General features: G+C 42.0%; 1 protein-coding gene across 2 annotated transcripts; it reads left to right on the top strand.

Moving 5' to 3' along the window:
- The first annotated feature begins 219 nt into the window (after positions 1 to 219).
- Positions 220 to 24,257, top strand: LOC119396790 (uncharacterized). 2 transcript variants are annotated; one of them, XM_037664129.1, is made up of 8 exons: positions 220 to 450; positions 2,289 to 2,489; positions 6,765 to 6,851; positions 10,539 to 10,599; positions 12,169 to 12,304; positions 17,351 to 17,495; positions 18,422 to 18,555; positions 23,769 to 24,257. In XM_037664129.1, the coding sequence occupies exons 1-8, from the start codon at positions 417 to 419 to the stop codon at positions 23,958 to 23,960; spliced, it is 990 nt and encodes a 329-aa protein (XP_037520057.1). In that variant the 5' UTR covers positions 220 to 416; the 3' UTR covers positions 23,961 to 24,257. The 2 variants fall into 2 exon arrangements, with proteins under 2 accessions (XP_037520057.1, XP_037520048.1); XM_037664120.1 differs by having other exon boundaries at positions 10,536 to 10,599.

Here is a 24,257-nt window from a genome sequence, read left to right as displayed (position 1 = left end):
TTCCTTGTTAATAACTTGCAAACAATTCAACGCTTGACGCAAAACCGAAACTAAAACTGCGTATTTTTTTTAGATTTGCTTTAAAAAGTTAGAATAAAAATATTGCTAATATATACCATATTGTTAATTTCTAAGATTTTATAGTTATAAGATTCTGCATGCTGTGTTTTTTCTCTTTTGGCTCACAGTATTCTTCCATTTGCAGTCAATCCAATCCAATGTTCTATCACTGATCGGCTGCATAAGTTTAGTTCTTTAGCGTACCGTGATTTACGAAGATGAGTTTGGATCAACGCACTTAACGCAAAATAAGTAGTACGTTCCTAGAATCGCCTTTACGATGCTTCTACAGGGGCTAAACATTAGTCGTAAACCTAGTATGAGCACACACCGTTAGATACGTAGATCTGATCGGCATGGCTGTCAAGGAGGTCACGGAAACCCAATCGAGTAAGTTTATGTTGTGCTGTTTATTGCTCATGCTGTCGCTAACGTGGTGAATTATATCATTTTTAATTCTGTGAACCTAACGTTAGCCGTTTCCCTTTTTTTTCGCACAAAACAATGTATCGTGGTGTTATCACTAAAGCACGATAATTCTTATCCGACGGTAAGTGGGCGTTTCAGAGTTTGTTTTTGCTCGTGCCGTTTTCTTCACTGCTTACCGACTTTTTGAAAAACGGAACCAGAAAATCAACGCTTGGTTTTTTGTACTGTGGTTTCTAATGACATACCTGGTCGAACGTTTTATAAAAAATGTGATTAACTTGGCGTTCACTAAATGATCCATATAATGTGCGGTGCTCGCGCAGTTTCACTTCGCGGTGCAATATTTCACTGTTTGTTCTCTTGCGCTGTAAAACAGTCGAAGAAAAAAAGGACTGTTCTTAGATTGTGTATGCTGGCTAGCATTTGTGATTAAACGTTACTATGTAAAGACAGTTAATTAATGTGCCCCTCGATCGAGGGAGTCATGTCATGAAAATTTGAAAGTTCAGCTGTGGCGTCCCTCTTCAGCATTAATATCGTTGCGTGACCCATAGGTACTAAATAATTTTCGTTGGTTTGCCGACTCTGAGCGTTGCATCGTGAAGTCATGACGGTTGGTGCAGCCTTGCCAAGCAAATTTATTGTCGTTCTGTTTTTTCGTTTGTAATATTTTGAAAATATAGTCTCTACATTCGCTGGCTTTCTACAGGCGGAAAATTTTTATGTCCTTGCTTAAAAAGTCAGTTAACTTCATTCCTCGAACCTTAATGCAATGTTTGGTGGTTTGATGTAAACATATTAAAGTCTATACAGTGAGCTGCAAGGCACATGAAGGATAGAACTTGTTTTAAGATGTGTGTATTCGTTAGTTTATTAGTTTGAAATAAGTAAATTACACTGATTAGTTTCACAAGTCTCTGTTGCATTACATCCATGAAAAGGACCTCCATGCTTATTTATATTTTCATTTTCACATTGTCTTGTGGCAGCATATGCAAAAAAAAAAGGGATACAGCATTGTGTTTAACTTCATTGTGCTTTTTTTTTTCTTGCTTCCATGTGCGATAGTAGTACACACATAAAACCGAGTGTGGTATTTCCAAGTAAAGCAGTGCATGAATAATTTTTGAGGAGATTTGTGCATATTGGTTTCCTGTGATATTTTTACTTACCCATATTTTCTCTGCAAGTTTCATTGCCCAGGAGCACACTGAATTCTGTGAGTATGTGTGGGGAATCAAAATCCCATTGCTAAACCAAAAATTAATGAAATTTGGTTTTGTTGAATCCAAGTATTAGGACTCATTCACACTGGTGATTGGCAGAGAGAGCACAACCGATTGCGAATGGCGACCAAGAAGCTATTGATGGCGCCTGATGTTCACACAGCCTAGCACAACCTCCCTGCTGCCGCACCAGAATGCCACAAAATTGGTGCCACTTATGTCCGCTTGCACAATCATTGTCTGATGTCCTGTTCCTGTGCGCTTGATTCACTAACAAGCTCTGTGACCAGTCATGCGGTTGAAAAATCACGCTGCAAATGAATGACCCAACACAGTGACCTTTTGCGAATCTGGCCAAACGAGGGCCCTTGAATAGTGCAATATTTATGCTGCAAATCTTAAGGTAACCTTTGCGCACTCTTGAACTAATAGCTTCCTTTTATGAAGTAATCCTTGCGTTTCATTTTGTACACCCACACGTTCATACCTCAGGCTTTGTTACTTATGAGCTTTGTAAGTATTCTCATTGACACTCTGCATCAAGGGAGCATATCTTGTTGTTTACGTGAATAGAATGGGACGGCCCATTATTGAAAGGAGAGGGGAAGCGGCAGCCCATCATCTTGCAACAAAGCGTCACCATGCTGGCTTACATGGACAAGGAAAACCGATCTGTGGCGCAGCAAGGCACGCAGCAGCAGAGTGGTTCCTTCCTAGACACCTTCGTCACTGGCCACTCCAGGGACCTGCCAATCCTGATAGGAGCTGCTATGGGTGAGCCTTCTGTTGTTTTCTTTCTGTTCTTTTGAGAGGGGGAAACAAATTAATGCGAGAAAAGCAGGGTGGTCAGCTGGAGGAGCTTTGTCTTTGGCCTGCTACTCTTCACACATGCATACACTCAACACGTTGCTGACCTTTCTACAGCACATCTTTCTTTTGTCTAAGTGCCAAAAACAATGTATGTTATCAACAGTGCCGTTTATTGATACATATAGAGCCGCTGTTCATTAGAAACACAACTTCTTGCTAACTCTGACTTTATTTGGCTGTTAAAGGGTCCCTGCCACACATTTCCAAGTAATCATCGAATGGCTTCATTGAAGGAGCTTATTGCCTCACGAATCGACTGCCGCAAAAAGTTTTAAGATCCGTCGAGTATGAGCGGAGTTACAGGGATTTGTCGCACGCTTTAAGCGCTTTGTCTCTCCTTTCGTACCAGTGAGCGCACTGAAAGCTACGCGGGGGACACACACACACACGACAAGCGGGCAAGACCGGACGCCTGTTTATCAGCACGCGTTATGACCTTGAGCACTTTCATTCTTTTTTTCTTCGAATGCGCGGCTTATTTCACTGTGATCGTGAGCGCGTGCAAGGGCACATGGTGGCATCCCGCAGCAGCCACAGTAACTATGCAGCTCACGATGCTCAAATCAGCCAGTGGCCAAAGACTTTGTGTCTATGACGCTGTCATTTGGGTTTATGGCATCATTTGTCGAGAGAAGAGGGAGTGATTTCTACCTGACTTTGAGAATTAATTGTAAATTCCAGGCCGCATGCTGTGCTATAATGTTTGGCTCACTGGTTCTGAGGAGCCTAGACTGCCAATCAGCAGCATTTTCTGACCATGCTCAAAAACTGTTTCAGAGGTCCTTTAAGGCTACTGGCATGAATGGCGTATCTAAATAATGTGTTCATATCTGTAAAAACCAGGATTGGTTGGCTTTCTATGGATGGTACTGCTCAGTGGGAAATGACTGGCTCACTAGCTGTTTATAAGTAATTTTCATAATTTATTATAAACATTACGATGTAATCACTGGCTTTATGAAATAATTCTGTTATTATGTTATTACTGAGATACACGTTATTTCAGTAAAAGCTCATTAATTTGAACTCGTTTAATATAAACTTACAGTTAATTCGAACAGACGCCCTGGTCCCGGCACAGCTCTGTGTATTTCTATAAGGGAAAGCTCCCGATAATTCAAACACGTCGGTATCCAGAATGGTTAATTTGAACTGGGAGCCCTGGTTTTTATCGCTTCTTGCAGAAGTCAGCCCAGAGTAATCACAATGTGTTGCAAAACCAAACCAAACAAAATTAACTAGAGATGCAAAGCATCGAAACAGCAGCATTTCTCAGCAGATGGGAATTCGGACGCTGCTCTTGGGCAAACTGCAAACGATGCTCATGGAGTTGCTACAGTAGAAACACAAGCTAATGCAAAAAGCTGATTAGTTTTAATTTTGATTGCATTAACTCTGCCATGTAAATAAATGTGTTTTGGAGCATAAATAGCGTCATATATTTCGACATTAAGGCTCAGTGCTCACATGGATGCATATTGGTGCTTGTGTCTGGCGTATTACTGACTGGTAAATTAATTCTGTTCGCTGTTAGAGCTCCAGGAGCTTAATTTACGAAATCATATGCCACAAGCGCGTAGTAGTGCCTAATTTGCGATAATGAGTCCGAAGGTGGCTTCTTTGGGTTCTACCCACGCAGTGTGCCGCGATGTCAGTTTATTCTAGCGCCTTCCCGCTAATTCAAACTCTGCTTGATTCGAACAATTTTATAGTCCCCTTTGAGTTTGAATCAACAAGCTTTTACTGTACTGAGGTATTCAGATGAGAATTTTTTTTCTTCATAAATAGTGCTTGATGATACCTTTAATTTCATGTGGCATTTGTTTGTCAGTGCTCACACCAATAAAACCTGTTTCACATGCAAGCGTCTGTGAAGCGGCGGTCAAGCAGCACTGTGACGCACGGGCACAGCCTCACCTCACATGCACTGCTTTTATGAGACACCCGCTGATGCTAGAGGCCCGTGTACTGTGCAATGGCAGTGCACGTTACTGAACACCAGATGGTCCAAATTTCTGGAGCCCTCCACTACGACGTGCCTCATAATCATATCGTGGTTTTGGCGCATGAAACCCCACATGTTAATTATGAGATACCCACTGCTTCAATGTGCAGTGTTCCACCCATTACCCGCTCCTCCGGATTCATGCCTCACACCGTCCTTTGTGACGTGCTCCTCGGGTCACTGCTCGTAGAGGCTCCACTGTTGGCAGAGGCTCTGCTGCTGGCGCATCTTTCCAACTCCTGCAATCTCGATTGCACGGAAGCTGCACAGTTCTTGGAGCAAAATCGCTGTCATGTGAAATGGGCTAAACATTTCTTCTCGATTGCTTTTGGTTTGCACATTATGCACCACATCAATAAGGACCTACATTAATAAGCAAGATGCACAATAGTAAGTTGACCTGACGTGGTAGCTTAGCAGCTGAAGTGTTGTGCTGTTAAGCTTGAGGGTGCGGGTTCGATTCCCGGACATGGCAGATGCATTTCGATGTGGGTGAAATGCAAGAGCATGTAAAAGAACCTCCGGTGTTCAAAATTAATGTGAAGTCCCCAACAATAACATGCCCTGTAATCATGTCATGGTTTTGGCAAGTAAAACCTTTTCGCGATTTATTTTTCTTTTTTTTTTAATAGTAAGTGGCCAGTTTCACAGGAGCACAAAGCTACTTTTGCATTTTGCAGATGTTAGCATGAAAATTAGTTGTATGCCTACAGGAATACAGCCTCCTCAATGTTGAAGGTATATTAATCCACTCCCTGGTAGCAAGATATGACGATATTAATAAAGTGTTCGATACTTCCACTAAAAGAAAGTATGGAAACTGGTTTCAAGACATAGTTAGTGCACTGGGGGCTAATTGTTTGAAATGTAATATCTTGTAAGAATGTAAGCTGTGCTTCCAACAAGCTTTATTTTAAGGGTGTGCGAATATTCGAAATTTCGAATATTTTTCGAATAGTGTTTGCTATTCGATTCGATTCGCACTGGAATTTTACTATTCGAACTTCCCAAAGACAAATGCAGTCAACGTCCGGTTGAAAGTGACCGCTTCAGATTTTTAATATGCTTCACCTCATTACACTCTCGTATTGCGGCAAAGCTGCCTTTCAAGCTCCGTTACGGTCGAACTTTGCCAAGACGCAGTCGATGCCCGATTGAAAGTGACCCCTAGAGATTTTCAATATGCTTCACCTCATTAAACTGTCGTATTGCGGCAAAGCTGCCTTTCAAACTCCGTTACGGTCGAACTTGGGCAAGAGACAGTCAACGTCCGTTTGAAAGTGGTCCCTAGATTTTCAATATGCTTCACCTCATCACATACCCGTATTGCGGCAAAGCTGCCTTTCAAGCTCCGCTACGGTCGTAAATGTATGAACTCAAGAAAACGCTGGTTCCAACATGGAGATGAAAGATGTGGCAGAGTTGGGGGCTCAATTAATGCTGTTTTGGACCTGAAATTTGGGCAGGAAGTCCGAAAAATCGGATGCCGAGGCTTTTTAGCATCCAAAATTTCAGATGTTCTTATATATCGACGTCTATGAGGCAGATTTGGAACTCTGGACTTGAAGGGAGCACACCCTTGTCTGCCACATCAGTTGGGCTTCCACAGAAGTTGAAAGAGGAGGAGAGGCTGATTAAATGACATCTCTGCCGATCACGTGTAAAGTATTGTCGGCAACACTTTGGTTGCACCAAATCATGTACATAAATACAATTTGGCCTCTACATTGCCTCATTCTTGATAAGAAAGACAACTATGAAGTATGACTCCACCAGCGCTTCATCAACCTAGCGAAAAGAAACACTTTCATGTTGCTATTTCACAAGAAGATACCTAGGGATTCTCTGCAACTTCTGTAATTTCACTTCGAATTATTCGAAAAATGTTTGAGAAATATTTGAAAATTATTCGAAAATTATTTGATTCGATTCGCACTCAATCTTTATTATTCGAATTCACTTCGCACCCAAAATTTTGCTATTCGCACAGCTCTACTTTATTTACTTCGCAACAAGCGCGATAGCATGCTTTCTTTATGTCTGCTTTTGCTCTCATGAACAGGTGAAAACTACAAATATGGGTAAGGCCTCCATATCTACTAACCTCAGCTTATGTAGTTAGCCGCTTTGTGCTAAGTTTATTTTCTTTTTTTGTGCTGTCTATGTGATCTCAGGTGCTGTGGGACTCATTGTGATCATCCTGGCTGTAGTCGTGGTCTGGCACTGCTGTTCGAGGAAAACCAACAATGATAAAGCATATGGTAAGTGTGGGAAAGAGCCATGCATTTGGGGAAACCTCTGCCCTCTTTTGCGTTAATGTTGAGTTCCACATTTAAAACACATTCTTCCTTTTGTAAAAGTATACTCTAGATACATCACGAGATTTAAGAACTTCGTTGGCAAAAATTTTTGCTGTCTCGGCCGGGCATGATGTATTGTAATGTTTGTAGCCACAAATCCAGGCTGTGTTTATGTATTTATCGTCATCAAGACCTGTGAATGTTGACAAAAGGGCAGCCACTGCCGTAGCTCCATTGGTAGTTAATACACATGTCAAGAGTCGTGCTGGGGGCCACTTACATCTGGTTCGCCTGAATTCACAGTCCTATAAACTGAAAACTTTGGTCCGAATTATGCGGCTATTGAACAAATATTCTACAGAACAGAATTCGTTATATGTAGAAACATGCAGAGAAAACGTTTTTTTGCTTCTCTCTGTGAAACCTTAAGTGAAATGAGCACAAATTAAAATATTTCATGCAGTGGTGGGAGTGCTGCTACGATTGCTCCAATCTGCTCCAATCCGTTTAGGCTGCTACATCCATGCCACAAATGAGAGAAACTACTCCAACACTGCTCAGAGGTGTGGTTGGCTCTTGGTTGTAGCTTGGCTGTGGTTGCTGAAGAAAAAGATTTTCTTCAGCAAGTCAGGGGTACCTTCTTTTGACTAAATGGTATCTTAAAACAAGCAGCGACATCCTGTTTCTTGCCTATGGAGATCACTTGTAAGACAATAGTCTTGCTGGCAAGGTGATAATCTTTTTCTCTCAAGATAGCTTGAGAGATAAGCAAGAGGGCCTTACGTGTCTAGTACTATACCGTGATAGTCCTCTGACATGTTGGCTGACAATAACAGAGCCCATGCTCCTCTTTGTCTGCTGCTCTCTGATGCTTGGCACACCACTTAAAAGGTGTATTAACAAGAAATGCATGTAGTATAAATAGTTGACGACTGTGTTAAAAATATGTGATGTTTAAAAATACAAATGCTCTTCGCCTTCCAGACCACTATTGAGAACCTGTGAAAGAGAAGAGACAAGATGGAGTTCCTATCTGATGTGCACACGTCAGGGATATTTAATTGTAATTTAGGTCGCGGGATCAAATCCCGGCCACAGCGGCTGCATTTTTGATGGAGGCGAAAATGTTTGAGCCCGTGTACTTATATTTAGGTGCAACTTAAAGAACCCCAGGTGGTCGAAATTTCCGGAGCCTTCCACTACGGCATTCCTCATAATCACATCGTGGTTTTGGAACGTTAAACCCCAGATATTATTATTGGAATTTTAATTTATGGCTTAGTTATTGATGCCACCTGTATTTGTGCTCATTTGTGTGTATCAACTTGATGGTGATTTGTACTTAAATTTAGATGCACGTTAAAGAGCCCCAGGTGGTCGAAGTTTCTGGAGCCCTCCACTACGGCGTCGCTCATAATCATATCGTGGTTTTGGGTGTATAAAACCCCAATAATTATTAACTTGGTGGTTGTTTTTATTTTCTTTTTAAGACATTTTTTGCCATCAATTTTTTTTTATGACTGGATCCAGCATACTGAAATACCTAGTACAAAGGGTTGGACTGCATCATCACCACCATATTTGGACTATACCTGCCTTTATCACTAGTTTTGGGTAGTGTTTGACTGCCTGGGAATCCACAAAGTCAGAAATGATTGAAGTAATGATAAAAAAATCACAGTCTCACCGCAAGGGCAAAGCAGTGAATGCGATAGCAAAAAATTGTAATGTTATACGAAGTAAGGCTGGCAGCTAACTCTTTTAGATCCAGCCTTGCGTAAATCTACAAAATGCTGGTGTAAGAGAATACGGCTGCTCCAGGGAGAGAAGCGGATTTCGCACAGTCTCATTGTGTTGAGAGCGCAGCGCGTAAAAGGGTATGAGCCGTCCGCTGATGCCTGCCGTGATAGCGTACGCGCCAGCGATCGCGACCGCGCCCTTAGAATCAAAGTTCACAATTACTGCTCGAGCGACAACCCCCACCCCCCTCACCCCCCGCGTCCCTTCATGCTCATTCAAGACAGGCGGGGTCATTTCCTCTCTGTTTGAGCAGCATTCGATGGCAGGCCTTACACATGGGGGGACGTTACTGCACTCGCCCTCCGAGTGACGGAGGTGGGCCGGCTTGTTTGATGTCTGCTTCAGCTGCGTTCATTGCCCCCGCTTGCACTCTTTTACCTTTGGGTAGAACATACTATGCGTGGAGGATGTTATCGATTTGGACTTTATACAGAACATGACGGTGACAGCAAAAACATGTCTAGAGTGTCCATATAGTAATTGCTATCGCAATAAAAATTTGCTTGAATAAGGCAGCTTAAATATCCATCAAGAAACATGCCAGCCTTACTCAAATTATTTAATGTGCTTGAGCTAAGCAGTATGTTGAATTATACCTAAGTTTGAGTTATTGATTAAGAGAACCAAACATTGGGCATCTTGGTATTCTATATTTGCAAAAACAGCTTGAAGAACAAAGACAAGCTAAAAATGTTCGTCTGGTCCTCTCTTCATCTTTGTTGTTTGTGCTGTTCTTACAAAGTTGATTTATTGGGAGTCGACTGTAATGCACTTAAGCCATCACATTTGTGTTGTGCTTCCTTCATGTTCAGTGACCCTTTCACTTCGTTGCCTGTTTTCTGGTGCTCACCAAATATATTAGTAATGTATTTAGTGAGCACATGCATGCCGTTCTAGTGAGGTCTAACTGCTGTTCCATACAAAATGAGATGAAACACACGGGTCTCTCCTTCACTGCTGCGTTGCGTCAAAGGACCCCTGACACCAAGATTGCAAACTCGATATGTTTGTGTTATTTGATTGCCCTGCATACTTAAGCATTTCTTACCAATTATTAGAGGTGAACGTTGCCTTTGAGATATTTTAATTTGGTTTTGAAGTAAGTATGAATGCTCATCTGAGTTGGCAGCACCTCGCGACGTCGCCACTAGTACACCGTGGATAGGGGTCTCTCTGTGATGGTAAGCGAGCAAAGCAAGTATTGTCGATGTCGCAGACAAGTTTGGGGGGCACACACGATACCACGACTGTCGACCGACAGGGGCTGTTGTCCCTCACCTCGCTTGCTCTGTTGTCAGGCTGCTCTCAAAGGTGGTTCTGGCTGCCTACACCAGTGGTGTCATTAGTACCTTAGCAAGGAGCGTTTTTTTATTTTTCTTAAGTGGCGCACTCCTGACAGCCTAGTGGGTGCTTGGAAGGCAGGTGTGTCGCGTGTCGTTACATTAAAGACAGAAATTTCCGCAGGAATGTGTGCCCGGTGCATGTGTGCCCGGTGCGTCACACCCTAGCTGATACCACAACACCCACGTTGTCTCATTCTTTCCTGCATGCGAGACTCCAATTCTAAATGTGTGCTCTCAACGTCACCAAAGTTTTAGTGCATGTGATGTTAAGGGGCTCCACCACAGTGGGGCGTTAGTTTCTTATGATTTTAGGCAAGTGTTTTGAAGTGATGCCAATATGGTTCACAATTAACTACGCTAGCATTAATTGTATGATATGTTCGAGCATTTACGATTTAATTTTAGGATTATCAGACACAAAGTTACTAATTAAAGCACAGAAGTCTGAAACAAAAATTTGGCTGTCCAGGATCCTTTAACGCTCCTTTTTCTCTTGTTTCAGTAGTGGAGAACCTGAGCCGCAGCAGCAGTGTATCAAGACCACCACCCGCAAGTATGGTACAGAGGTGAGAACTGCTAGTAGATGTGTGAATAGAGAATACATGTTCCTGTAGTGGTAAACTGCACTGTCTGAATTGCTTTTAACATCCACAAGTCGCTGAATCTTTGTTGCCTCCTCAGCTGCAAGTATCGAGGGTAAATGAAATGTTCTATATCTTTTCAACTCACTGACATGAAGTTTGAGTTGATTTGGCGACTATAGTGAATATTTGGATGGTTGGTGTGTTTTGTCTTCAATTTCACCCCATGTAGTTTGCTGAGGTGCACATTTCATGTTGTTAAGTGATGTAAATGCACAGTGTGCTTTTTATCTATGAGTGTCTACTGATACACAGGAAAAGTTTGTGGGGAATGACGTCAACTGTAGTGATTAGATAAGGTCCATATAAATATTCATACAAGATTTCTAGATAAAAGATGTGCAAATGGTTGCCAGAGCATGGTCAGGTTTGCTTTATTGTGTCTTAGTGAAATGATGAAATATTTTCCTATGGTTGTGTGCACACATGTGCTGCATAATGCCAAACTGGTTTGTCGAAACAATGCACAGTGACATTATGGCTCTGTAAATGTTCTGAAATTAAGGCTTCGATATACATTTTGGGCACTGTCCAGTCACATCATGGGCTTGCTTGCACATTGACAATGTCATGTTGTCACTTGAAGCATGTTATTTTGTACTGCACTCTTGCTCTCAAGCTTCATCACCATGATTATCATCATCAACAACAGCAACAACAACTGATATTTTACACAGCGTGCAATGTCATGTCAGTGGCAAACACTACAGGAAGCATGTTAAAAGATTTCACTTCAGGAATTCCATTGCTGTGATTTTGCCGGTAACTTGTTTAATTTTGGTTTGCCACATTTTCTGCTGTATTAGCTGCAGCCCTCCTTTAAGCAAGTTTACAAAGAAAAAGTCGATATTCAAGTCACACCTGTTTAAAATGTATCTATTTTCGCAATATGTATGTTTAAAAAGGGCCTCCATCGCATTCTTTCATAAAATAACATTATAGCGTCTTAGTGAGGCTGAGGTGCAATTTTCTATCGCAAGGCAGTCTCATAGAAGCTTAAAGATTTACACTCTTTGTAAAAAATACACAAACTACATTTCTGATTACTCGAAAGCAATGTAAGCCTGTCAAAAGAAAATTTCTGGGGTACGAAACAATTTTAGTGTCCTCAAGAATACAAACAAATCCTCATACTCCTTATCCAGAGGTCTGGAATGCCAGGAGTGCCACACAGTGTAATGACCCATGCAGGGGAGCAAAAGAGTAGCCCATATACTTTTTGCAAGGCTGTACATCATACTACTCCGAACCACTTTTTCACATTGCGTTTAAGAAGTCTGACATTTGTGTTTTGTAATGATGTTGTTGTTTTTTAGTTTACTATCTTAGAAATCATGCTCAACCTCTTATTTCATTATTATTATTATTATTATTATTATTATTATTATTATTATTATTATTATTATTATTATTATTATTATTATTATTATTATTATTTTGCTACCACACAAGCCTAGTCAGTTTCTTCATGTTTATACTCCACTTGTTCAACAGTGACTCTGTGATCTTCCTGAGTGCAAAGCCTCAACACACGACTGGCACCCGGCTGAGAGGAACTACACCAGATGGAAACGGCTCGGTTGAGAGCATGTCACAGTTGCATTTCGGGCATCACGGCTATATAGGAGATGTAAGGCTTTATCATCTATTATTAATGTCAGTTTTGCTTGTCAATATAGTACAGTTTGCACTGCGAGAGTAAAAGGTGTGCAGACTGCTGCCATTGAGCCTTGCCCTGAATGATGTGTCGTAGCTGGACAAAATTTTCTGCTCTGTTGATGCTTAGCCTTCCGTTATGAGCTGTGCTTGAACTTTCTGTAGAAAATAAATTATGTACAAGATGTTTCTGATGGTTTACATAATTTAAAACTGGATTTGCGATACGTATTCTGCATACTAGCTGGCTTTTATACACACTGCGGCTGTGCTGCTGTTTAATGTTTCTTTCTCCGTTTTGTTTTGAAGCTCCCTTGTTTGCAAGAAAGTTAACTGCTTGTGCTCAAGTTATGCTGGGACTGTCCTCATTATGGGAAAATGACGGATCTTATGTCAGACAACTGTAATAAGTTTTCCCTTATGTTCCATTGCAACCCACTGTGGGGAGTAGAAGGACTCGGGTATTGTACCGTTCAGTACAAGGCTATGGTTGATTCATGACCACAACTGCCATTGTCTGATAGGGATAAAGTGTGAAAATGCTTGTGCACTGTGAATTGGTTGGTGTATTAATGAACCCTGGCTGATCATACTAGGACTTTGCGTCCGTGTCAGAAGTATTGCTTGCAGGAATATGGAACTGTCTGTATGCAGTGGAAAATCGATTATATGTCCCCCGTTAATGCAATGACCCGCACTTTATGCTGAACCGGTTTGGTCCCAACGAAACCCCCATAGAAGTAGTGTATTAAAAACCTCGATTATGCGATGCAATTTTATGCTGACCTTCCGAGAAAAATGATACCATACTCACTCGAATGTAATGGGCATCCAATTTTCGTGACTACAAAATAAAATAAGACACCCAAGTGTAGTGATACCAGCTTTTCAATACAGATCTAATGTGCCCCTATGTTGAGAATAAGAAAAAGAGAGTGAGCGAGACAAGTACATTTTGCTTCCATGGAATGGGAAATGTATTCTCCTGGCAGTTCCTTTTCTTTTCTGATCTGGGTTTTCTGGCTTTTAGGTCACTTCTGTATACACTAGGGATAGCGAATATTCGGGCGTTTCGAATATTCGAACGAATATTACAGTATACAAATTCACTTCGATACAAATTTAGATTATACAAAATTTCCCCCTGTAAAGGTGGTTTCACTGCAGCATCTGGTTGCTGTGCCTTAAAACAACCCATCCAGGGGAAATCTGCACTGCCGCGAAGCCACACTTCAAGGTTAAATGTACATATTTTTTAAAGTTTAAAAGCGTGTTATTATGGGCTTATATGCGCTAAGTATAGTAATTTTTAAATTGTAACGTATTGCACCACTTATAACTTGCGCCCTACTGCTATTCAAATCTTGATACCATTCAAGGCTGCTTCAATCAATCAATCAATCAATCAATCAATCAATCAATCAATCAATCAATCAATCAATCAATCAATCAATCAATCAATCAATCAATCAAATTTTATTTTTCTTTCCTTTGAAAGAGAAGGAGGCGGGACTAAAAGCCGCGATTACGGCTTGACAGTGGTCCCTGCCACCACTTCATTTCACCACTTCCACTTCATTTCAAACCAAAAAAAGTGACATTCACTCATACCTAGTTCCAATCCTTAAAAATATTGTGCAAGGGTCATGACAAAAATGCTCATTTTTTTAATAATATGTGGTAAATACTATTCGAACTATTCAATTCGAAATTATTTGACCAAATCACTATTCGCTTCAGATTCGCTTCGAACCTCAAGTTCACTATTCGCCCATCGCTAGTATACACCTCTATCGCGTGCATATTCAAGGGCTGTTACCTAGACAAGCTCGATCTACTTGGAGTTGCTAAAGTAGTAGGCACGCTGGTCTTCAAGGTCCAGATATTTTTCTGTTTTTGGCCTGTAGAAACCTTTCCTGGTCAACATGCAGCTCTCCCTTTGTTTGCGCTTCTCACGGTCACAGGCCTTTAGCATGCACAAACGACGCAATTCGGCTATCTTCAGCATGCAAAATAACTTTCCTTTGATGTGGGCTGTCATAATGAAATCGGCACATTGCCATTCATGCTTTGTTGAGAAGAGATACGATGTACACAGGTTGCAGTCGCACACACAACAAACCTAACCTGTGCAAACTCGCAACAAAGTGCGCTCCATCCTTATCTTGTGACGGCGATGACACAGCATCTCTGACGCGAGGCTGTTGCCATCATGGTTTCAGTTTATACTGTATTCTAACACACCTGCAATTTTTTTACTTGTTTTATCAGAAAGAAGGTGTGTGTTAGATTTTTTTTTTTTTAATGGTGAGAATAAAGATTCGCTCACACTGCTGTCAATTAAATGCTTGCTGTCATTTATTAAAATAATTTATTCTACCTTCCTTGGAGCAGCATAGGTTTGGTTCAGGCTGCGGGCTTATTCAGGCGGTCTGCACTCATTTTTGGGGGCAAGACTGAGCATCAGTGCATATATTCTTAGTTTTTTTTATTAGACTGTTTTGTGCAGTTCCCTTATAGTCATATAATTGGGGTTCCACTGTATTCTGTCCCACCATTGTGTTCATGGGCTCTTAATACTTTCAAAATAAGCACTTATGTTAATTACGCTGTTGAAAATTGATGCCTGGGATTAATACTTGTAGTCTGAGTGACCTGGGGCCTAGCATTACTGAACTCCCATGCCTTCTTGGTATTGGTTGCTTGCTCTCTGGTTCAAAGGCTGTGCGTATATAGATTTGTAGTATTCTTTAATGACTTGCTGCTTCATAGAAATCACGTTTCACGTTCATTTTATGGCAGGTTACTTTGAAGTGGAGGTTTATACGAATTCCTATTAAGGTCACCATTTTCCAAATGTAATTAACTTCAAGTGTTAAAACAGTGTACTTCAGTTAATTCAGCTTTGATGGAACTGGTAAAAATGGTAGAATTATCTGGTGTTTTTATTAACACGAGAGGCAGAAAAAAAAATGCCAAGACACGCTGCTGCTTTATTTGCCAGTTTTTGCCTCATTGTTGACATATTCTTGAATCAAACACATGCTCATTTTGTAGCAGGAACAACAGCATTCCTCTGATTCTGTCAGTAAGAAAAAGATGAAAACAGTGAAGATTGCTTTTTACAGCACTTTTTGACGGGAGATGGCTTGCATTTGACGTATTGACTGTGTCCTAGCTGCTGCCAATATAGACACTGCGATCACAGTTGCGTCTTGGTGCATGCGAGATGACCAGTAAAGTTTGAATTAGCCTGCAAAGGTGAATTTCAGGATTGAAATTAATGGAAATCTGGTCCAATACAAATATGTGTACACCAGCCGTGACCGTCGAATTCAATAGAGGCCAAGTTTGCCAAAAAATATAATTAAGAGGAATTGAATTAACGAAAGCTTACTATAGTAGATATGTGCCCAGTTATGCATATAGTAATCTGGATCACTTTGGTGAGGCTGATTGGATGCACACAGATGTGATTAAGACCGGGGCACATATGTATGCTATGATGATATGCATGAAAACGGTAACAAAAAAATTTAACAAGATACTGAACTAAGTAAATTGGTTTGTATTCATAATTACGAGAGTGCGAACAGACGGCAACTAAAGAGCGCGAGACGAGCACTCGATGCCAACTTCGGGGATTTTGTGAGGTACATGAATAGTTTATTTACACCATTTTGTACAAATGAACAGAAAGATTGGGATGGAACAAGGGGCTCGTTTTTTTGTTAGATGCAATCACATGAAGCCAACAGATAATGACACCAAAGAAAGCATAAATATTATGGCAGAACAGCACAAACTACAGGACAGTGAAACACACAGGATACAATGCTGTCCTGTGTGTTTTACACTGGAAGCATAAAGGTATTATGTGTAGTAGTATGTAATTTAAGTGTAGTATTGATGAGGTATAAGGAAACTGAATTAAAGTAGACGAAAAAAGTACTCGTAAGGTGGGCATCGAACACACAACATTCGCATTAGCATGCAGTGCTTTACCAACTAAGCTACAGCAACAGTTGTTCCCCCGTCTACCATATTTTTATTTTTATTTTTGTATATGTAACCCCAGAAGTGTTAGCCAGTGCCACTCGTGGCCACAGTGGTGAATGTTGAATATGCAGGGAAATGACTCACTGTAGCTCAGTTGTGGCTTCGTCCCCCACCGGCAGCAAGTGTTCTTTTTTTTTACTTTAACTCATTTTATCTTTACCTTATAATATCTATACTTCAATTAAAAACTACAAATAGCAACCCCTATGCTTTTCTTTGCTTGATTATATTTGTTGGCTTCATATGATCACTTCATAAAAAGTAAAGTTGTTAGGCACAGTGACATGAGAGAAAAGTGTCTTGTGACCATTTCTTCTTCAAGGCATGTCAGATGCTCATTTTTAAGTTGAGCATTGCAAAACAAGAAAGAAGGGTCTTTCCCAAATGCAATGTAGGTCCTGACTTAATCCCATCAGTTTGATGGTATGCCAAATATGTTGTTTGAAGATCATAGTAACTAAAGACAGAGGGCCATCTAGGTTAAATTTTTTCAAAAAGGTCATTTCAGGTCTGTTTTTAAAGGACTTAAACTTTAAGCATTTTTTCATTGTTCTGGTAACCTACCTAATCAGTGATTATGGCATTCTGCTGCTGAGCATGAGGTTGCAGGTTTGGTCCTAGCCGTGGCAGCCACATTCAAGTAGGATTAAAATGCAAATACACTTGTATGCCAAGGTTTTGAGTCACGTTCAACAATACTCAAGTGGTTTTAAATCATCTGAAGCCTTTCACTACAGTATCCTGAATAACTGGCTGTCCAATTTAGGCACATTGAACCCCGTAATTTGAAATTTTCTTATTCTTTTGGTAATGTTTCGCAGTTTCTGCAGTGTTTTAGAGGTACTAGAGTCTTTATTTCAAGCTGGCATTGCTGTCGATTGAGTCTTTGGTTTTGGGCAGCAGTTGTGAGTACTGTCATCACCATTGTTGTAATAAAAATAATGACCTATATTTTTTGCAGGTCGGAGGGACACGTCCCTTGAGTGAGTGTGGAGTTCATACGGTGGATGTGCCCTACACCCAGCCATCATCTGCAGCCAGTCTTGATGGTGAGGTTACCCTGCAGGTGCCTTCACTGAGCCAGTGCAGCTCTTACTGCCACAGAGGTTGGTACAGCTCAGACGATTAAAGATAGCTTAAATACAAATTTTTATTGATGTGTTATTTCTCCACTCTCTTGCTTGCAACTGCGTGAGGTGCTCCCCTTCTCGTGACCCTACACAAGACAACACTGTACTCCGTACATCTGTTGAATGCTATTTTCTTGCTTCAGTACTGTCTTTACTGTGGTATCCTAGATAATTGAAAACAAATCCCCGTTCTTTACAAGCTCTTATGTTATTTAAAAAGTTAGTTGATCTAAATAGGTTAATTAGTGAATGAGTTGCTTTAAATGATGCCCACTTGGGTAGATAGATTATTTTTTATTTGTAGTGGTGTGATTCAAGGAAACCTTGCATTTTTTAAGAGGCATTCTAAGTAAACAATCTTTCATGGTGTGTGTGTGCGTGCATGCGTGTGTGCGTGTGTGCGTTTAGATAGAGGGAGATGGGGGGTAGGAATGGTTGTTTGGCAGGCACGATAATAAAAAATGCATATGAGTTTTACAAATTTGTGGTAACCTTTGCTTTAATGCCCAAGAGTTTCAGTTGGTGGACCAAACTTCATTGGGAGTTACTCGTTGCTTGCCTGTAAACCATGTCAATAGATGGGCATTAAAGCAAAGATTTTCAGTGTTGTGAAACTGTCATATTATACATAAAGAGACGGTGCCGGTAAGAGAGCTTGTGACTTGTCGCCCCACTCATGACCTAAAAGATATGCCATGGGTGCTAAAGAAGGCTAACTGAGAATTGCGCTTACCTGAGCTCGTTGGTTGCACATAGCAAGGAGGGCTCCAGCCAACTATTTGGATGAGGACAGAAAGATGTGCGACACACAATTTTGAAAGGTTTTGTTGAAAAGTGCTGTATTTCAGGCTTGCTGTAGCACATATCACGAGAGTTTAGAGCTCGGTGGTCTTTTTCTATAGGTTTGGAGGACTCGTACTATAATGTCTATGGCAGCAATGACCTAACACTGAAAACCAGAAGCCTTCCATCATGGGGCCGTGCCAAGCAGCGTCCCCTGTCTACGGAAGATGACTTGAGTGAGCTCTATGCCAAGGTATGAATACTGAAAATTATTGGTTATTACTTTTTATAAAGCAGCACTAAAGAGGCCAGCAGTCATCTAGCTGAGGAAAGCATTAGTTTTAGCATTCTCTACGGTTAACTTGTGAACCATCAGCTGTTCTGTTAAGCTTAGGCCACTTGGTTCTTGTTCTCACTTTGAAGCTTAATTGGTCTAACAGCTTTGCTTCCCTCATGCATCATGCAAACTTAGCAATACTGATACAGTAGAACCCCGCTGATACGTTTTTGAAGGGACCGTACGAAATAAACGTAAGAGACGGGAAACGTAAGAGCCGAAAAACAGGAAAAACGGCAAAATATTTAGTGGTACAGAATTTTATTTCAATTCTTACGAGCAGCACGAAAATTGGCGCGCTCAGCCGCGATCTAGTCGATGGATAGAAACGCGGAGCTTAGGACGGCCTTATCCACAGAAATGTAATCAACGTATGTGATTTTTTTAACACCAACAGCTGTAGGCATGAAAGAACTAAGCACACGCAATCACGACCGGCGCGGCGAGTCCGACCGCGAACCGCACGCACGACCCTGCAAGCTCCAACCAGCTCGAACTCCTCCCGTTCTCCGACAAATAACGATGATGATGAGTCTACGCGAACGCGATGGCAGAAGTGAATGCCAATCTCGAAGGCCTTGCTTTCGCAAGCAATTACGTCATACACGCCATGTTTGTGCAATGCAAATCTCAGAGGCTATGCTTTTGTCAATAGTAAATGCCAATCTCGAAGGCCTTGCTTTCGCGAGCAGTTACGTCATAGACGCCATCTTTGCAATTTGAATCTCGAAGGCCATGCTTTTGTTTGCATCAATTGAAAGATTCTGTTGCTTGTGCTAAAGTCCCTAGATTTTTCGCTTTTACTTAAGTACCGACAACTGCCTCCTTTCACGGCCCTCTCTCACGCGCAGCTGGCGTCCGACGCCATTTTCTTCCTAACTTGGAAGATTTACAAAGCCATGTGCGTCTAAGTACATTCGCCACGCACCTTTCAGCGGACAATATGCTACCGCGACGCGCCTTTCTCCTCCCGTCAACCCCCTGTCATTAGTGAATGGGGGACGCGTTTCACCAGGTGCTGGAAAAGAGTTAGGAAGAACATGGCTGCCGAAAACGAGCATTAGCCAATGAGATTCGTCGCCGGCGCTTCAGTGGTTGTCGGTACTTAAGAAAGAACAGGGAAAAATCTAGGGACTTTAGCTTGTGCCTCTCATGCGGCTAATATTACGGTCAAACAAGGCCAAGCTGCGTGAAAATGCACCATGGCCGCTCTCTTTGGTAGTCACTCGGTCGGCTCCGGGCGCACTTCGCGACGTATCATACGGGAACGGTCCGACAGTTACGACGTAACAGCGGGGTTCCCAATACATTGTATCCTATGGGAGCTATGCCGGGACCGGCGGAAAACGACGTAACAGCCGGGAAAACGCAGCAGTGAGGAACGTAACAGCGGGGTTCTACTGTATAAGTGGGGCATTCCTTAGATAGTGAGTGACGCGGCAGCCATATTGTGTATTGCATACTGATGCGATATTGTACAGAAAAGAAGCTAATGGTGTCTGATAGGTGATTAAATGAGAATACTTGGTGCTTAAATGCTGACCTAAAGAACACACAACATATAAATACTCTTATTTTCACAGATGTGATGTAATAGGGCAATTTTGTCAGTGTTAAAAATAAGGAAAGTTGTGGTGGTCTTGTACAGTATTGCTCTCTCGAGTAGTTAGTAAACGTGTATTTTTCTTCGAAGACATCCCAGTACTGTACGATTCCCGATCCCAGGACAGTGGGGGAAGAAAAGAGGCTCCCAAGCTTAGGGTGAAGCACAGAAGGGGCAACACTGGTATACGTGGCGGGCACCGGGTCCCCACGACATGCCCCCGAGGGAAAGGTCCCTGTGGCTATGCTTTGTACTCTAGCGATGGCCTGCTCGTGAGAGTTGGAGGAGATGACATAGGCATTCAATAAGTGCTGCTCGGCATAGTACAACCACACATGCGCACTGGGCACCACTCTTCGGCTTAGCGTTTGGAACATGAATTAGAGCAGGGTATGTACTTGCAGTCCGAGTGATGCCCAAACAAAGCGGCTGATGGACGAGAAAGAAAATGTCTATGCACTCTATGCTGTCCGGAGAGAAAGAGAGAGAGAGGTTTCCACGCACGTGCTCCCAGTCACGCCAATTTCCACCATTGCCGAGATTACGTGTCGCGCTGCTGCTGAAATTGGTTCATGGCGAAAGGTGGTAGATATTCGCTTCTTCACCACGTCCTGTCGTGGGTGATAGCTAGAGGGGCAGGTAAGACGAACGTCCATGCAAAGAGAACGTATGCATCTCGAACCCCACAAAGTATATTAGTTATAAAGTGGTCTAACAATGCTGATGGAGCCATAACTGCGAGCTTTATTGGGCCTTGGCATAGCATGATGGGCAACCCATTGCCATGGTACGAGCATTGTGCTGGTGGCATTTGTGTGATGAGACTGCGTCAGCATACATTTTTGTAGTACATCAGGCCACCCAAAGCCCGGAGATTAGTCTTCTTGCTATAGTTACGCTTCTTTCAAGCGTCACCCACGTCTCCTTTGATACGCTTACTTATCTGTACTACTAGTGCCTACTTGCATGCCCATGGCACTAGCATTTCGGAGGTTGGCTTTCCCATGATGATTAGTCTACTGGTGGCAGAATTCACTGCATTTTCTGTGCTATATCTAAGGAAACGCATAATGAGGTTTGACTATTCAGAGCTTGTTACGAATGCAGTGCTTTCTAAGGTTTCTTGTTTTGGAGGGGATGACCTTGTAATATTTGTGGAAGTGCAGTCAAACTGCAAATGATGATATTGTTGTTGAAGAAGGCACAGTCTTCTATAGTGAACATTAAGGTGTGAGGAAGATTTATTAATCTCTCATTTTCTGGAGTAGAGGCAGAGGAGGGAGAGTACACAAATTGAAACTGTGATAGGCACGGCCAAGCTTAGCTGGTAGTATTGCTGGCTCCATCCCATAACTTTGGCAGGGTGTCTTTGTGGCTGAAGGTAAGGCTGATGAACTCGTGAATATGCACTTTGAAGCATGGGTCATATGGGAAAAATAGCACAAGAATTCATCGGCCACTGTGCCGAACAGGCACACAGTTTTAAGTTCTTGTACAGGGAAAAGTTATGTATAGTTGATCATGCAGGCTTACTAAAGTCAGTCTACAATATGCATAACAATTTGGCAGTAGCTGTCACTGTCACCTGCTAGTTAGTTACCTGGTAATATGAGGACAGTCTTAGAAAAAAAAAGGATGGGGTGGAAGGGAGTGATCTGGACTACTGCTAAATTACATAACATGAGTTTAAAGTTAATAAAAAGCACGTTTACAGATGTCAAATAACTTTAATTGCCCTGAGGTGTAAAAGTCACTTAGTTATACTGTAACAAAATTCTGTATATTAAGCTATTCTTTTAGAAGGACAACTTTGACAGCTTTGCTTTGTAATGGTTGGCTGCTTGGTTTATGGGTATTAATGTCCCAAAGCAACTCAGGCTATGAGAAATGTCGTAGTGGAGGGCTCCAAGTGATTTCAACCACCTGGGGTTCTTTAACATGCACAGACATTGCACACTACATGGGCCTCTAGCATTTCGCCTCCATTGAAATGTGACTGCCATGGCCTGGATCGAACCCATGTCTTTTGGGTCAGCAGCCAAGCAAATTAACTGCATATCTGTCGTGGTGGCTAAATTATGATGATTTTGATGCAACTTGCTTAGGAAAGAACCATACTGTAAACTGCACAGATTTCTTTCACTGCTGTCATATGCCAGTGTCAGTGTTGCCTGCTGCTGGACAGGATGTTTTTGCGACTTTCATGGAAAGTCTTTCCTAAAATCGTCTCCAGGTGTGCAGGTGCTACTGTTCCATCACAATTGTCACAAAGTGCACCATTGAAAGTTTTGTAAAGACAAACTTTGTTTATGCAGTGGGAATCTTGCACTGTGGTAGTTATGGAGACATAGTACCACAGGAGACTACTAATGAATGAATTATACCATAAAGGCTTTGTAGCATTTTATAGGGAAGGGGCAACACTTTTTTATTTCATTAAATGTGCTTTCAACGTAAAGGATCTCAAAAGAATATAAAAACAAAAGAGCTGACGTCAAAAGGTACATTTAATGCCAGATGTTGTGGAAAACAATCATTGCATTACAGCAAATATGTAACCATTAAGACAGACAAAAAGGCAATAAAGGTAAGATAACCGAAGGAACTACTGTGCTTCATGGAATTTGACAGGATTAGTAATACAGCAGTTGAAGTGGGCAAGTGATCTCACTCATGGTACCTTTAAAAGGGTCATGAAGCACCCCTTGGGCTTGTTGAAAAAACTCATCCTGAGGAAAGCTGACACTGCTATGAACTGCTCAGCCAAATATTGTAGTCGTGCGCGCCGCGTAAAGGCTGCAAGCGGAGCGTGAAGTTGCTGTTTCCTCAGGCACCCTCTTTTCAAACAGAGGCCGGTTCTCACTCTCGTCGGTGGGCGGAGCGTCTGCCGGCTGAGATCGTGTATCTGCTTCTCCGCGTCGCAAAAGACATAGCGTCCTCGTTGGCCAATAGCCGACAAAATCGAGAGCGCCGTTCGGATCAGATGCGCTTCTTGCCACGGTTTGCTGCCACTTGCCAGTGCCGCACTCCTCAGTCTGCTAACTTTACACGGTAGCCACACTTGTGCACGCGAATCACAGTGGGAGAGCGATCGCGTTTCACGACGCGCGCTGATGTAACTTCTTTCCCCCGTGCCATCCCTCCCTGTGTAGCTTCCAGTGCACTCGTTGGGACGAGAAAAGAGAGAAAGCGCTGAGAGCGTGCGCCAAACCCCCGTAACTCCTCTCGTTCTTGACGAATTCAAGAAATATTTGCGGCAACCGATTTGGGAGGCAGTAAACTCAGATACTGAGGTCATTAGATCATTACTTGAAAAAGTGGTTCATGACCCCATTAAATAGAAAAACTGGCTGGTGATGTGTTAGCATTTCCTTAAGAAATGTGATCTTTGTAATGTTGATTAAAATGAGAGGACATGAAAGCTGCAAGCTGTACTTCTGGCAACACAAGAGTGTGATTTTCGATGGTAGGAAATTTGAAGATACGAATGACGAACTACTTCAACGGGGATTTTCATCTTTTTCAGGTGAATTTCAGCAAACGACGCAAGAATCGCATGCGCAATGACAGCGCAGCTGCCATTGCTGCCACGCGCAGCTTCCAGAACCAGCAGTGCTACCTGTCGCCCTTCCATACACTGCCATCCGCACATACCGACACCGATTCACTTGTCGACAATGAGGCTGTTGTAGTTTATGATGAACGCACTGCCGTCTGAAACCTGTACTCATTTCCATCAGCCGCATTAGTTGCGACGGGAGGGAACCACTGCTGGCCTTGTGACGCAAGCAGGGACCAACATTCCTGGACTTGGCATGACACTTGTCTCTGTTTTCAAGCCTTCAACAAAAGGATTTTAGGCTCCTGTAGCTCTGTCACAAATGTTTAGGCAATTACCTTATGAATGCCCATAGATGTACGACTATACCGTGTAATTAATCTACGCATATTAATGGCAAAAATTTTTTTAGCTTTCTTCCGTTCCCCTGTTTATAACGAATAATGTTGCAACATT

This window comes from Rhipicephalus sanguineus, chromosome 1 (genome assembly GCF_013339695.2).
Source record: "Rhipicephalus sanguineus isolate Rsan-2018 chromosome 1, BIME_Rsan_1.4, whole genome shotgun sequence".
Lineage (NCBI taxonomy): Eukaryota > Metazoa > Arthropoda > Arachnida > Ixodida > Ixodidae > Rhipicephalus > Rhipicephalus sanguineus.
This window is presented reverse-complemented; position numbering and strand designations above follow the sequence as displayed.

Coding starts and splice junctions, on each gene's coding strand:
- LOC119396790 (XM_037664120.1), top strand. CDS start 417: ATGGCTGTCAAGGAGGTCACGGAAACCCAATCGA. Junction 6,852..10,535: donor CAACAATGATAAAGCATATG/GTAAGTGTGGGA, acceptor CTCTTGTTTCAG/TAGTGGAGAACCTGAGCCGC. Junction 10,600..12,168: donor CCCGCAAGTATGGTACAGAG/GTGAGAACTGCT, acceptor CTTGTTCAACAG/TGACTCTGTGATCTTCCTGA.